The sequence below is a fragment of the Asparagus officinalis genome, chromosome 3 (assembly GCF_001876935.1).
Source record: "Asparagus officinalis chromosome 3, Aspof.V1, whole genome shotgun sequence".
In the NCBI taxonomy this organism is placed as follows: Eukaryota; Viridiplantae; Streptophyta; class Magnoliopsida; order Asparagales; family Asparagaceae; genus Asparagus; species Asparagus officinalis.
The window spans coordinates 34509193-34524729 of record NC_033796.1 but is presented as its reverse complement, the minus strand read 5'-3'; the positions used below and the strand labels follow the sequence as shown (position 1 = coordinate 34524729).

Sequence of the window (15537 nt, the reverse complement as noted above, 5' to 3'; positions counted from 1 at the left end):
GGAACCATCTTGCAAGACCCTTTAGAATTTGGGCCACTAATATGCAATTTTTAATATATGAGGAACTAATATGCAATTATTGAAGACTAATATTTAAAGTCTACTAATATTTGCGAACTAAAAGAGATTGAGTTTTCTTTATTGTTGGAAGAATTTCGTGGGAATAATTTCTCAAAACCACTAGTTAAAATTCACAAAGCCCCCTTTGACTTTGAGATGCTTACCATGAAATCCCTAAACCTTTTTATTTCACTGAAACCTCTAAATTTTTGGGTCTCCCACAAATCCCTCTTGAATGTTTTTTATTTTTTTATTATTTTTTGAGATAACCCAAAGGACAAAATTATTAGATTGGTATATATTTTTTTGATATGATAGATTGATATTTTTTTATTCCGACACTAGTATGGTATATTATGTGAACCACACTGATAAATACTCTTATTCTTTCGCCAGAGTCAAAAATTTGGCCTTATGGATGGAGTCAAAATTCTGTCCAAATAGGATCATGTGAGTTGTCACATGCATTCGAGATGGCTACCAACATGGATAGTAGTTGAGATCATTAAAATGAGTTGAAAGGAGGACTTTTGCTCAAATTAGGGCTAAAAGAAGTTAAGGTTCAAACCGAGGGTGTTCTTCTTTCTTTTAGGGTTAATAATATTTTGATTAGGGTGATGCCCTAATCAAATTAACCCAAGGATGAAAAATAAAACCCCTAATTTGAACCCTAACTTCTTTTAGCCTTAATTGGGGTGGGGTGGGGTGGGGGGGGGCTTGTTTTTCCAGCTTATTTTTTATGACTCCAACTACCATCTACCTTGACAACCATGATACATTACGCACGCCTCATGACTTTGTTTGGCCACATTGTGGCTCCAACCAAAAAATAGGGCTATCTATCACCACGGTCCATAAAAAGATACTATATTATCTCGGGAGTAAGAAAATATACCAATTTATCACATAGGATCAACAAAATATATCAATCTGATAATTTTGCCCAACCAAAAGTTAACCAGATTAAATGGAATTTAAAAGATTCATGAGAGCTTCATGGGAATGTGCAAAAGTTTTAAGGGGTTTTATGAAATTTACCCTTATTATACATGTTCGTCTGAGTAACACTGATTATTTTTGTGTAGTGATAAAACATTATGATATTTATTCTTAGGTAGGTACGTGTTATCTTTATGCAAAATAAAATACATAAGTCGAGATAATTTGTGGAAATTTTCCTATACAAATTGCGTAACATTTTATTGACTGTTATCATTTGCGTGATGTATGCACACTTGAACTAGCGATGCAGTAATATAAAATCCGTTGCGTTAGAGCCCTTCAAATTCGACAGAGACATTATCTTGTTTTAATGAGAAATATATGCAAAAATCAGTTTAAGGGCTATATATGCAAAAATCTCTCATTAGTTGTTTTCGTTTAAAACTCGTCGCATGCCATCGGAAAATGCCTAAATGTCACAATGTTATCACTTTTTTTTTTATATCAAAGTGTTGCCGATATTAAGTTATAGGTCAAAATGGTGTAGGATTCAGGAATGTTACTTTATATGCTAACCTGATAATTTAGCCAAAAATAATTATATCCCCCCATGATTTCACAAAAAAATCTGATGCTTATTTAATATCTCACCGCCAATCTCCATGTCTTTTTTGTATAACTTCAAAAATGATAAATTATAATTCAGTAATTTGCTAAGCATTCTATTTTTGAAAACAAATTATAATCCATAAAATTTACCAAACATTCTAGACTACAATCCGCTTGTTTATAATCTACAAATAGATTATATAATCTAAACTTTCCAAATATCTCTAAGTCTGATTACCCAAGTGGATTATTGAAATTTACAATTGATCTTCAGATGGCTCATAAAAGACCCGTGCCTTTCGTCATTTCGCTACAAAGACACGAGGACTTAGGGCCTATTTGGTTATTTTTTTAAAAAAATGCGCAATAGCTACAGTATCACAGAATTGAGTGGTTCAACTGTACTGGCAACTACAATAACGCGAGTCCAATTCCTTGCTTTTTGCTGAGAATTGCTGAGAGCCTGTCAACTCAGCTATACTAGCACCAACTCAGCTACAGTATCACGCACATTTTAACAAACTAAGCAAAAGAGTTGGTTGTGCGCCTGACGACTACACTATTATAACACAAAAAAATGACAACCAAACAAAACAGGCCCTTAGTGGTTAGGTTGGATGAAGGACCAAATTTGAAATTGACAAAATCTGTTCAAATCTTCAAGCATCTGATTATGATCATACACAGTTTTCAATTTCCAGTCAGTACTATGTCCTACCTTGTCACCCTCTATTGAACATTATTACAAACCGCTTTCAATTGAAAGCCATATCTCATGTTTTTCTTTCTTTATGACTATTCATTCATTTTATTGCAGAAGCAAACATTCAAGTTCCACTTGTTAAATTTGGTATGTAAAATAGTTTACTTTGTTCAGCGTACTTTTTTTTTCCAGATATTAAAACTTCTCAACCATTCAGATAGCCTAAAGTTCCCTACGTGCAGTATGCCTTTTTTTAGTTTAAAAATTTTGGCGTAGTTTTACCAAAGATGAGAAATACTCTCCATGATCGTTAATGACACGCGACTCCAATTTGGACCTGAAAATTCCAACATTTGGGCTTCACGCAAACCCACTAAGACATACTTGCAAATTGTTTGGTTTATTGCAGCGTGATTATAAAAATGCTAATTGCATACAACTGTAGAAGTATTTTAGTTTAAAAATTTTACGATTTTGTGACTCTAATTGTAAGTATTGGTTTTGAAGCATCAAATATATTTAGGGTTTTTCTATAGAGTGCCCATGGGCAATAGAAGAGGAGAGAGATAGATAGAGATGATTGAGGATGGGGCCCACCTGATTTGTATTGGGATCCCCTCCCCAATTATCTCTCTCTCTCTTCTCTCTTAGGGCCTGTTTGTTTCGGCCAAAAAATACAGAAAATGAGGGAAAATAGCCTTTGGGAAAACTGACACAGGGTAAATTTGTTACTTCCCCTCACAATCGGGTGTTTGCTTCGTTAAAAAGAAAAAAAGAAAGTGAATAAACGTGCGGGCTTTCTGACAGCTTTTTCGCCCTTCCATTTTCCGCTCGAAAACGGCTGATTACAGCGGAAAACGCCTCTTTGTTCTCTCCCGTACAAAAATCTTCGATTGCTCTTCCCCTTTCCACTCGTTCTGGTTACCCCTCTCTCCCGCTCCCGCCCCTCTCTCCCGCTCCCGCCCTTCTCTCTCTCCCGCTCTCCGATTGCTGTCTGACGCCGATTGAAACCCTAGCCTTCGAACAAAAGGGAAAACAGTACAAGATCTTGGTTGATTTATGGAGGTACAGTGGTAAAAATCAAATCTTTTGTATTTATTTAATTTTTTATGGCTTTCATTTATCAATTTCCTTCTTCCTTTGATGCCAGGTTTAAAATTTGTCTGAGTTTGGGTATTTTGACCACCATTTACCACTACGATTTGCAAAACGACTTCAAATCTGTAGTTTGACTACAGTTCTCTGCTTTCTGCCACTAGGAAGGTAAAATTTTTTACTGGTGATTATTCTGTGTATTTTTCCAGTTTGCATGTCATGTATTGGTTGTTTTTTGAGATTTTCGTATGCAGACATCTATTTATTATTTGAAAATTTTGATTGTAGAAATTATTAATAGCTTATCTAACTAGTCTTAATTTGATATGTATAATCCTTGCAACGTATATCTCATAGAAATTATTAATAGTATGAGCTTGTATGGTTATCTGATTTGTTCTCATATGATGCGTTGGAGAAATCAATTTTGCAACTTATATCTCTCAAAATAAAGCAAGCATAGATGATAAATTCATTATTGTAAGAGGATCAAGGTGAATGATTTCACCTTGATGGAATGAGAGTATCCTACATATTTCTAGTGCGACGTTTGTATTTTGATTAAATAGTTTGATTATCTGCAAATAGGAGTATTTGGATTCAGTTGTGTGCTTTCTGTCTACTTTCAGTTGTGTGCTTTCTGTCTACTTTCAGTTGTGTGCAAGCAGTATGAATTTGCAGCAAATGTTCAGTTGTGTGGCTTGGGAAATTGATTGAAATGGTTGTTATGTAAACTTGGTATGCTAATGCTTTATGTGTTTGACAGGTTTTACAAGTAGGGTTCTATAATGATTTCCCCTCAATGAATTAAAGTTAAAGAGGTATGCATATTTTGTGTTATGATGATGGACTTCAATGTTGAAGATATGCAGCTAAAGTTTATACTAGTGATCAATTGGCGAGGCAGTAAATGCAGCCAACATTGCTATTATAAACTTCATGACGTGGCATATAATGAAGAAAGAGCCTTTTCTGAGCACATTTTCTATAATTTCTTTTGAGCTTTGGTTTGATTTCCATTCTCTTGGTTGGTTGGCCCTTGAGCTCAGCTGTGCTTTTTTGTGGTTTCTATTGTGTACCTATAATGTTGCAATGGTTTCAGCTTGGCCTCATGTTGCTTGGCCCTTGGTCAGCATGGTTTCAACCTCCTCTCGGTCTTGGTTTCAGCTCTTGGTTGTTTTGGTTTGCTATTTCCATGTTGGTTGTTTGGTTTGTTGTTTCCATGTTGATGATTCATGTTCAGGTGTGTTTTTTTGGTTGGTTGCAGCCTCTTGTTGCTTGGCCCTTGGACCCTAAATAGTTGTGTTGGCCTTTGGTTGACCTTTGGTTTGGTGAGTCTAGATTTGTGATTCATTTCAGTTGTGTGCTTTCTTGTGGTTTATGTTATACTACCTGACATGTTGCTTGGCCTCATTTTCCTGTGTCAGATATCATACTCCCATTTTATTAGCTTTTTGGCCCAAACAAAGTGCTATGACTTTGTTTCAGTTGTGCTTTTTTGTGGTTTCCATTGTGTACCTGACATGTTGCAATGGTGAGCCTGGATTTTTGCAATGGTTTCAGCTTGGCCTCATTTTCAGCTTGGCTCTTGTTAGCCTATTTTCATGCTTTATGTGACTGGGTTGATCAGTTCTGTGAGTCTGAATTTGTGTTTCAGTTGGCCTTTGGTTTCAGGTGCTTGGTCTTTGGAGCTAAGTTGTTGTGTTGGCTTTTGGTGAGTCTGAATTTGTGTTCCAGTTGGCCTTGGTTTCAGCTCTTGGTTGTGTTGGTTTGCTGTTTTCATGTTGGTTGTTTGGTTTGCTGTTTCCATGTGATGATTCATGTTCAGGTGTGTGCTTTCCTTGGTTGCAGCCTCTTGTTGCTTGGCCCTTGGACCCTAAATTTTTGTGTTGGCCTTTGGTTGGCCATGGTTGCAATGGTTTCAGCTCTTGCTTGGCCTTTGGTTGGTCAGCTATGGTTGGCCTTCGGATTCAGTTGAAGCTTGGCCTTTATTTCAAATTTGTGCAGGTTTATTGTACTCTCTGCCTTGGTTTCAGCTCTTGGTACTATTATGTGTTGTTGGTCAGCTATGGTTGGCCTTTGGTTTCATGTTGATGCTTGGCCTTTGTTTTAATTTTCTGAGCACAACTATGATGATGGGTGGTAATCTTACCATGGTGACCACAATCAAGTTTTCTTGATTTTTTTAGTTTGAACCAAACACTAGAAAATGAGGGAATTTATTCACACATCAATTATTTTCTTCTTTTTTTCAAGTTGAACCAAACACTAGAAAATGATGGAAAGTACTTTCACTACATATTTTTGGGCGAAACAAACACAAGAAACATTTTTTAGGAAAGTGAAGGAAACACAAGAAAGTGAAGAAAAGTCATCTATAGAAAGTGAAGGAAACGAACCAAACAGGCCCTTATAGTGTCCATGAGCACTTTATAGAAAAATCCATATATTAATACTTTTCCTGGCAATTTTCATGATTGGCGTTGTAATTTATTTATTACTTAGGAAGTTTACAATGGTGACTTGTGTTTGAACGTGTGTAAGTTGTTAAATGCGAAATGTCATTTTTTCTACAAGAAAAATGCTAGAAGGACCCAGAAAATGGGAAAGGTAGTGGGACGTGTGAGGTATCAACCTCACCTGTCCCCTTACCTATCCTAATTTTGGGGTCCCTGTTAGCCAACACTTCCTTTCTGCAACAAACATCGTGTAACTGCATTCATATTGCCGCTAAAATAAACAACAAACATCGTCCCAAAATGTCTAAGTTGCATACAACTGCAACAACAATTCATTATGACATACCAAGCAGAAGACTCCTTTAAACAAGTTTATTAGTTTTAAAAAAAGAGATTAACATGTATCATTGTCATAGGAGGAGATTTTTCCCTACTTGTCGCCTACGTGACATAAAGTAGGAGAGAGTGTGTGAGTTGGTGGGGATTTGTGCCTACTTTATGAGGATGGTGGGGATTGTGCCACGTAGACGTCAAGGAGGAAATCCTCTCCTACGACAAGGATACCCATTAATTTCTTTTAAAAAAAATTGGTTCAATATTAAATCAAGTTTGGCAATCCAAGACTATGAGCTAGTTTTTGAGCGCCAAATTTAGCCTTAAAGTTGTTTCGCTGTTCCGTCTCTCTTGATCCAAAACTAAACTGATTTTGGATGAAGAGAACTCTCCCTCAAGTCAGTTCTAGCCAAAATCAGTTGCAGTTCCAGGCCACGAGAGGTGCGATCTGGAGCTAAATGGGTCTAAGAGTCAAAATTTGATTCTATTTTGATAACAATTTTCAATTTTAGAACTAAAGAAGGAGGTTAGTTCCACTCATTTTATAACGACTCCCGAGTGGGAGAGTCGCCAATCTGACAGCCTCGCACTTCGCCTCCCTCTCCCCTCACCCCCTTCTCACGTGAGAAGTACAGAGCCACGCACCCTTTTCAACGGCTACTCCCTTTGAGAACAGAGCACAGTTCCCCATGAAAATTGTTTTCCTCTTCTCTTTCCTCTGTCTCTGGTTTCTAGGCCCCCCGCCCCCTGCAGCTAAATAATTAATTAATAAAGCACCTCTCTTCTCTGTAGTCCACACTCTCCCCTCGCTCACTTTCCCTTTTCTTCATCCATCACAGCCAACCCCAGCCCTCCCTCTCTCTCTCTCTCTCTCTCTCTCTCTCTCTCAATGGGCCTCTGGGTTTTAGCCATCACCGCCCTCTTCTTCGTCTCACCCTTCTCCTCCCCATCCTCAGCACTCACCCCTGATGGTATAACTTGCGAAGTTACCCATTTGCCCTGCGTTCTCTTCTTCCCATCTCTTACTTTTTATGTCTTTTTTCACCCCTTGTTTTTTTTTTTTTTTTGCTCCCTCAGGACAAGCGTTGCTCGAGCTAAAAGAGGGCTTCAACGACACCAAGCGGATGCTGAGTAGCTGGAGAGCATCGCCATTTCCCCGATCTTCGGGTTCGATCAATGTATGTACATTCGCTAGCTCTTCTGCTTTTTCTGGGTAAGATTTTTGTTAACCCCCCTGGCTCTTTACTCTTTTTTTCCCTTCCTCTGTAGAAATCTTCCATATTTGCAGCTCGGGGGCATTATTTCGCCGAGCATCGGGAAGCTTCAGAGGCTTCAGAGACTGTGAGCTCCTTTGAACTAATATACCCACTTCGACTTTTGACGTGGGACGTTGAAATTTGATTAAAGATCTTACCTTGTCACCTTATTATCATTATTATTATTATTTCCTGGTGAAGGGCTCTGCATCAGAATAGCCTGCATGGGTCGATTCCTCCTGAGATTAGGAGCTGCATTGAGCTCAGAGCACTGTATATAATCTTTGCCCTTTTATCCTTTCATCTTGAGTTCCCAATCTTTTTTAGTTGATTCAATGATTTTGATGTGCATATTTTTTATCTGTGAAGGTATTTGAGAGCAAACTACCTACAAGGAGGCCTTCCGCATGAAATCGGAGAGCTCACTCAGCTCACCATATTGTGCGTTTTCTATCCTGTGTTTTAAATTTTTTTCCCCTCCTTCTCTTTTCTCTTTTGAAGGTTGGGTTTTGATTTGTTTAATGTGGAATATGTAGGGATTTGTCAAGCAATCTACTCCAGGGAAGAATACCTCCTTCAATTGGCAAGCTCACTCGTCTGAGATTCCTGTGAGTTCCATTGACCTGGTGCTGTTTCCCCCCTCACCTTATTCAATTCATGACAATAAATGTTGCATTTCGATTTCAGTAATTTATCAACCAACTTCTTTTCTGGTGAAATCCCAAATGTTGGAGTCCTTGGCACTTTCAGAAACAGCTCGTAAGTCGTTTCTTCTTCCCCCTCAGCACATTTGATCGGATAAATGTTTACTCTGATAGGATTTTAGACCATAAAACATGTTGGATCTACAACAAGATGATTATAAAATGTTTGTAATTTGTTCCTATCTTGTTACTTGAGGCTCCATTCTATTTCTTATTGGGTTTCATTATATAGGATCTGGGCATTTCTAAGGAGGCTAATTTCTTGCAGGTTTGTTGGAAATCTTGAGCTTTGCGGCCTTCCAATCCACAAGTTATGTCGGGGTACATTGGGCTTTCCAGCAATTCTTCCCCATCAAGAGACTATTTCAACTCCAGGCACGATTCCTCCTTGACCTTGTACAATCATTTAATGTCCGTTAAACTCTCAGTAGCATTATTTACAGACTTAAAAAAAATTATTCTCTATCTCCCTCAGTTGAAACATCGGACATCCAACCAATGCCCACAAGAAAAACATCTCATTTTCTGAATGGGCTAATGATTGGTGCTATGTCAACCATGGGAGTGGCGTTAGTTGCTATCCTCGGGTTACTTTGGGTCTGTTTACTCTCAAGAAAGGGCAAGGTGGGCGAAAAATACATAAAAGTAGATAAACAACGTGTTCAGGATATCGGTAAGTTTGAATCTAACCATCTTCCGGATACAGCAGCTTTTTCTAACTTAACCATTCCTTTTAGGTTCTAAGCTTGTAACATTTCGTGGAGACCTTCCATATTCATCTGAAGAGATCATGAAAAAGCTGGACTTACTTGATGAAGAGGATATTATTGGGTCTGGGGGCTTTGGGACAGTCTATAAGATGGTCATGGATGACTTGTGTGCATTTGCGGTGAAGAAGATCGATAGGAACCGTGAAAGCTGCAATCAAGATTTTGAGAAAGAGCTTGCCATATTGGGTGGCATCAAACACATTAACCTCGTCCATCTACGAGGCTATTGTAAGCTTCCTTGTGCGAAACTTCTCATATATGATTACCTGGAACTGGGCAGCTTAGACCGTTATCTCCATGGTTAGTCCTTCAATCTGATTTTTTTCTTATATTCTTCTGATGAAAAAAGCATTTGTTTTTTCACTGGAACCTGAGCTCCATTAACATATTATAGACTTGAAAAGAACTGGTTTCTGATGAACTTAAGCTATTATATGATTACCTGTATTTGTGCTCCATGCCATTTTTCTTCTCTTCTTTGTTGAAATGATCAGATTGAGAAAGCAAATCTTATAACAAGTACCTCTTGGTCCAGTAGAATTTGTCCTGCACCATGTTAACTATGATTCATAAAATCTAAAATGCCAAGAAAACAAAACAAAAATATAATATTTGATATGTGAAAGCTTTCACAAGCTATTTTTGTTGTCAATCTATCAAATAAATTAAGATTATAGCATGAAATAAATCCGAAATTAAAATAAACAAGAGGTATGAAATTCAGGCCTGAACGGGAGCAGTCGTGTATTCACTGCCCTAGAAGATTGAGAACCCGCCTATCGCCCTAGCGCAGATGGTTCCCTCCCCCCTAGCGGTAAAAACCCCCGAAAACGGCCGGCCTCTACACTCGGGCGAGAGTGCAGAGCTTCAGCTCAGATGAAGGAAGTTGCCCATAAAATAAAACTAAAATATAGATGAAAATAATATGTAGGGGAGAGAAGAAAAACAAGAGAAACTTGTTGTATATTTTCCTTATTATTTTGAGCTCAACATATGGATATATATATAGGGTTGGAAAAGACGTTACAAAACCCGTAATTAATTCTGTAACGTTCGTCATAAATTTTGTAACGTTCCCCATAATTATATATCCGTTACACATATTTTAATTGCATGTTTTAATTACAATATTTATTATAATTCATGAAGGCAAAATTGCCTTTTGTTAACAAAATATCTAACAGTCCCCCCCAAAAGGCAATATTGACTGAAGACTCAGAAATCAATTAATAAATCAAGAAATCATAAAACAAATATAGGTTGGGCAACCTTTCGTATCGTGAATTCGGGAGAGGTAGCTTTCAGCTTTGAACCTTTCCTTAGTGAGTTCATCGCCACCTGAGGGACATAATGGACTAGGCCTTGAATTAGGCCCCTTTAATCAGGTATTGATGAAAACACACACAATACGCTTCATCTATTGAGCAAAGCGGGTTGAGCGTTAAAGGCCATGCTCACAATAAACCGACTCATGAGAGTTTCTAGGGGTTAGCCCAGCCCCCCCTAACCGCGGCCATCACGGTTCCTCTCACGTAGGTAAGTCCTCAAAGGGTACTACAGCTGTTTATTTAATACCCCCCACAATACACGCGTTGGACTTATTAAGAGTAAAACTCAGCCTAGCCAGCTGTATCATAAGAGCATCGTCATCATAGAGAAGGGGTAGTAGCAAATGCTACATAATGATATATAAATATATCTAGGTCGATGCTCCACACGAGAGTCACTTGTCCAGCTTGTTTCTACCACATTGAACCGACATTGGGACTACGTCTCCAAATAAGGGTTGGGTTGCCGCTGTCAGTGACCTCATCTATGGGCTTAACCCCATCTCCCTCGATGAATCCAGAATCACACTCCTGGATAATCCCTTAGTCAAAGGGTCATCAAGATTCTTTTCACAGACTTTACAAAGTCTAGAATCATAACTTTGCCTAGCAGGCGTTGTATTTATTTATCAAGTTCTTATTTTGTAATTACTCCATCATATTGTTTGAAATTGACATTAGGTCATGATCTATGATCATAAAAGATCATAGTCTATGTCTGAAGAGATTGACCATAATATCTGAACATTTCAAACTAATGTGGAACTAAAAATTCTGCAGTTATGCATATGCACATACATGAATGAAATTAATAATAGATACATGCAGAGCATAATAGGATTTTGTATCTTAAAAAATATTTTCGTATCTTAAAATACATTTCATACTTCATAATTCAAATGCATAAAATTTTTAAAATTCTTCTATTATAAGAGGTTACAAATTGGTTGCCTACAAATGTGACCTTCCAAATTTAAATTGGTTGTCTACAAAGGAGACCTTCCAAATTTATGTTGCCATTTTCTAGTACCACCTCTTATACAAATAATAATAATAATAATATTTGTACATACGTGCTTTAAATTTTACAAGTGCATTCTTGCATAAAACCTTGTAATTAATCATGTAACAAATGTAAGTTATCTAAAAGAACATATAAACATTTATTGCAATATCCATCATAACGCAATAAAAGAGATGAACTTTACATTTGAAGATTTGAAATATAATCCACCATATAAAATAGAATTTTAAAAAATGCACCTCTTTGATTTGGTTCGCTCATATATTGATCATTTATCATTAGGCAATATATGATGCAAGAAGCGTAATTAAATAAATGCATATGAATTGTTCTCATAATTCCGGTCCTCTTATTCCAAACCAAAAACTCCTAAAGTGAAAAGATTAAAGTTTTACTCGGGTAGTTAGCCAGGTAAGGATAGTAATAGAGGTTGATCAAAGATCAATTAAGTACCTCGTTCCTTGCAGAGCGCGTTACGCAACCCTTAAACCTTGCCTTAGACACCAACTAATCCAAGAAAACTTGAATCGGTTCACTCAATGAGTTTTTGTTCCTTAACAGTATATAGAAACTTTAAATTATTTTCTGCAATCATTTAAATTGCCTAGCAATTATACTGCAAACATATGATGGATAAGGCCGAGGAGGGGTTTACCTATTGATGTTCGAACCTCATGATTTTCATGTCTTGAGAGTAAAACTCATCTGCTGCAGACAGCTGCCACTTAAGTTGCTGAACAAATCTGCATTCACTTTTACCACCTTCTGTACTAAGCTTATTAGATGCATAAATACACTAAAGTATGGAATTATTAATAGAAGGCACCATATTGAACCATGAACAAATCCAGATATTTCAAAGCATCTATTTTGTTTTCTTTATTCTTGTCAAAACCATGCATACGAGACTTTCAAACATAAATAAGTATTAAAAGCTCAAATTATTTATTGGTGATCATCAACATTCAAATACAGAGCATATTTTCTTTAAAAAAAAATTTTGAACAGAGAAATAATTCCTCCTTAACAACATATAGTGGAGGTAACCTCATTTTGTACTTAAATTGGCGATCTGTTATCAATTAATTATAAAATCAACTACAAGTTGCAATTAATTGTAATTATTTAAGCAATAATTATCAACAATTAAAAAAAAATACAATAAATGCAGTAATTAACAGTAATTAAAGCAATTAATTACATGTTTAAGGTTATTTTGGATGAACAGTAACAATTTTAATAAACAGTAATGTTTAATATACATGTACGATGAACCATAAAGAATGGTAACAGCAAATCTCGTGGATGCACAATATTTTTTTTTTAATTGTATTTTTCCCAAGTGAATAGTAAAATAAGGTTCTGGTGAACAGTACCTTTTATTTTCTAATAGCTATTTAATAGATAACCAAATGAAAGTAGCTACAATTAATCATATTAGACGAACAATATCAAAACAGATTATTATTATTTTTCGATGAACAGTAATGTTGATGAACAGTAACTTTTAACTATTTTTTTCGAATTAACAGAAATTATTCAGCAATAATTAAAAGCAATTAATTATAGATAAACTTATTTCGGATTTAATAAATCAACAGTTATATAATCAATCTTCTAGATTGTTGTCAATCTATCAAATAAATTAAGATTATAGCATGAAATAAATCCGAAATTAAAATAAACAAGAGGTATGAAATTCAGGCATGAACGGGAGCAGTCGTGTATTCACTGCCCTAGAAGATTGAGAACCCGCCTATCGCCCTAGCGCAGATGGTTCCCTCCCCCCTAGCGGTAAAAACCCCCGAAAACGGCCGGCCTGTACACTCGGGCGAGAGTGCAGAGCTTCAGCTCAGATGAAGGAAGTTGCCCATAAAATAAAACTAAAATGTAGATGAAAATAATATGTAGGGGAGAGAAGAAAAACAAGAGAAACTTGTTGTATATTTTCCTTATTATTTTGAGCTCAACATATGGATATATATATAGGGTTGGAAAAGACGTTACAAAACCCGTAATTAATTCTGTAACGTTCGTCATAAATTTTGTAACGTTCCCCATAATTATATATCCGTTACACATATTTTAATTGCATGTTTTAATTACAATATTTATTATAATTCATGAAGGCAAAATTGCCTTTTGTTAACAAAATATTTAACAATTTTAGCATGATGACTTGTGGCGTGTAAACTAAAATCCTTAATTTATTGGTTGCAACCTCAAGAAAAGATTCTAGATATATTGTGCGTTGCAGCAGTTGAGGATCCACGCAGTTTATCACTGTCTAAGCATATTAAAGTAAGATACCTCTAAGATGTAAATCACTTGGTCAAATACATCAATTATGGTCATCAAAATTGCTGACCATCATGTATGTAGGACAAATAGGCTGTAGAATTTCATACAATCTGTTACAGTGTAAAATAATGACCTCATCGCAACTCCAGCATTCAGCATTAACATGTGTGTAGAACAAACAGTGTTTAAGATGAGTCTTTATATTAGTCTGCTCTAAGCCTACTTCAGTTATCCATGTCCTTGTGATTACTTCTACAAAATTCTCCTCCTACATAGATTGATTATCGTATAACAAGCTTGGCATTAATTTCTGCTAATATAAAATCTTTTAAGTTTATATACCAACTTTCTTCCCTATTTTAATTTCAGAATATGATCAAGAAGAGCAGCCCTTGAACTGGAATGCTCGAATGAAAATTGCACTGGGCTCAGCCCGAGGTTTAACATACTTGCACCACGATTGCTCTCCTGCAATTGTGCATCGAGACATTAAATCCAACAACATACTCCTTGACCGAAGCCTGGAGCCTCATGTTTCTGATTTTGGCCTAGCCAAGCTCCTCGTTGATGGTGATTCTCATGTCACAACTGTGGTAGCTGGTACTTTTGGCTACTTAGCCCCAGGTCTGTTACGTTTCTGATCTTGTATTGCGGAGTTTCTAGTTTTATGACCTTCTTTATTTAGTGTCTAATTTTGTTGTTATCGACAGAATACCTGCACAATGGACATGCAACTGAGAAATCTGATGTCTACAGCTTTGGTGTGCTCTTGTTAGAGTTGATAACTGGAAAGAGGCCTACGGATCCATGCTTTGTCAAGAGAGGACTCAATATTGTAGGATGGGTAAGTAATTACTTTCAGTTTCTTTAGATTTTTGGGGTGTGTTTGGTTAGGGATTCACCAATTTGGTGCAACCTGTACAAGTTACTGAAAATCAAAATGGCTCAAGGAGAGCAGGGATTGTTGTTGCGTGCAACTTGAGGTTTGTTTCACGTGAAGGACTCTGACACTACACCAGAACTCTGAAGTTCTGAAGTTCTGATGAGGGTTGAGAGCTATAATTTTTATATTCTAATATGTCCTTGCAAGTTGAGACGCCCTTTCTTATGGGCCAAAATATAGATGCACACAAGGGTTCTAATTCTTTTTAAAATCCGCTATTCATGGCTTGTAGAATTTGAATCTGAGCTGTTCTGATACCATCTTAAAGAGACTGTCACTACATGAAAACTCCAAAATTGTGGGGAGAGTTGAGGGTTACAATTTTATATTCTAACCATTCCAAACGTAGTTGTTGGAACAGCATTGCCATTGCAAATGCATTTGTAACTCCAGCTACGCTTAACCAAACACACCCGTACTTCTGATAGCTCTCAATTTCTTAATTTCTTTTACTCGTGATATCAAATGAGGGGTTTCCTTTGTTTGCAGATGAACACAATGGTGGGAGATAACATGTTGGAGGAAATTCTCGACGAGAGATGTGGGAATGTAGATGCTGAAGCAGTGGAGGCAATCCTTGATATCGCTGCTATGTGCACTGATGCTAATCCAGACGACCGTCCAACTATGAGCAGGGTGTTACAGATGTTGGAGGAGGAGGTTATGTCGCCTTGTTCGAGTCATTTCTATGAGCATCATTTAGAAATTTAAAGCTCAAATGTGGTGTAAATATACCGGTGAAAACATTTTTCCAAAACAGTCCCACCTTGGGAAGCTCAGACCTTTGCAATCTAAGCATTCCTTTCTTTAAAACTTGCAGTTTTTAGCTGGATGCAGGTCTAAATTTAACTTTCCAACGGAATGCAAAATGTGATGGGTTTAAATATGTGACGTAATATGTGATGGGTTTAACTTCCAAGTAAAAAAACTTACTGAGGATGAGAGCTCGGCATGAAAAATTCTTTCAGCCTGTGTTAGATTAGTACATAATTATAACTCACAATGAACAT

At 36.8% G+C, this 15537-nt stretch overlaps 1 protein-coding gene across 1 annotated transcript; it reads left to right on the top strand.

Moving 5' to 3' along the window:
- On the top strand, positions 6992–15340 carry LOC109833733 (LRR receptor-like serine/threonine-protein kinase FEI 1). Its single transcript, XM_020401519.1, is given in 14 exon segments — positions 6992–7172; positions 7279–7348; positions 7350–7379; positions 7471–7542; positions 7659–7730; positions 7827–7898; positions 7994–8065; positions 8145–8216; positions 8430–8536; positions 8637–8834; positions 8899–9231; positions 13954–14208; positions 14295–14428; positions 15017–15340. Coding segments are annotated over 14 exon segments (1791 nt in total). The 5' UTR covers positions 6992–7090; the 3' UTR covers positions 15239–15340.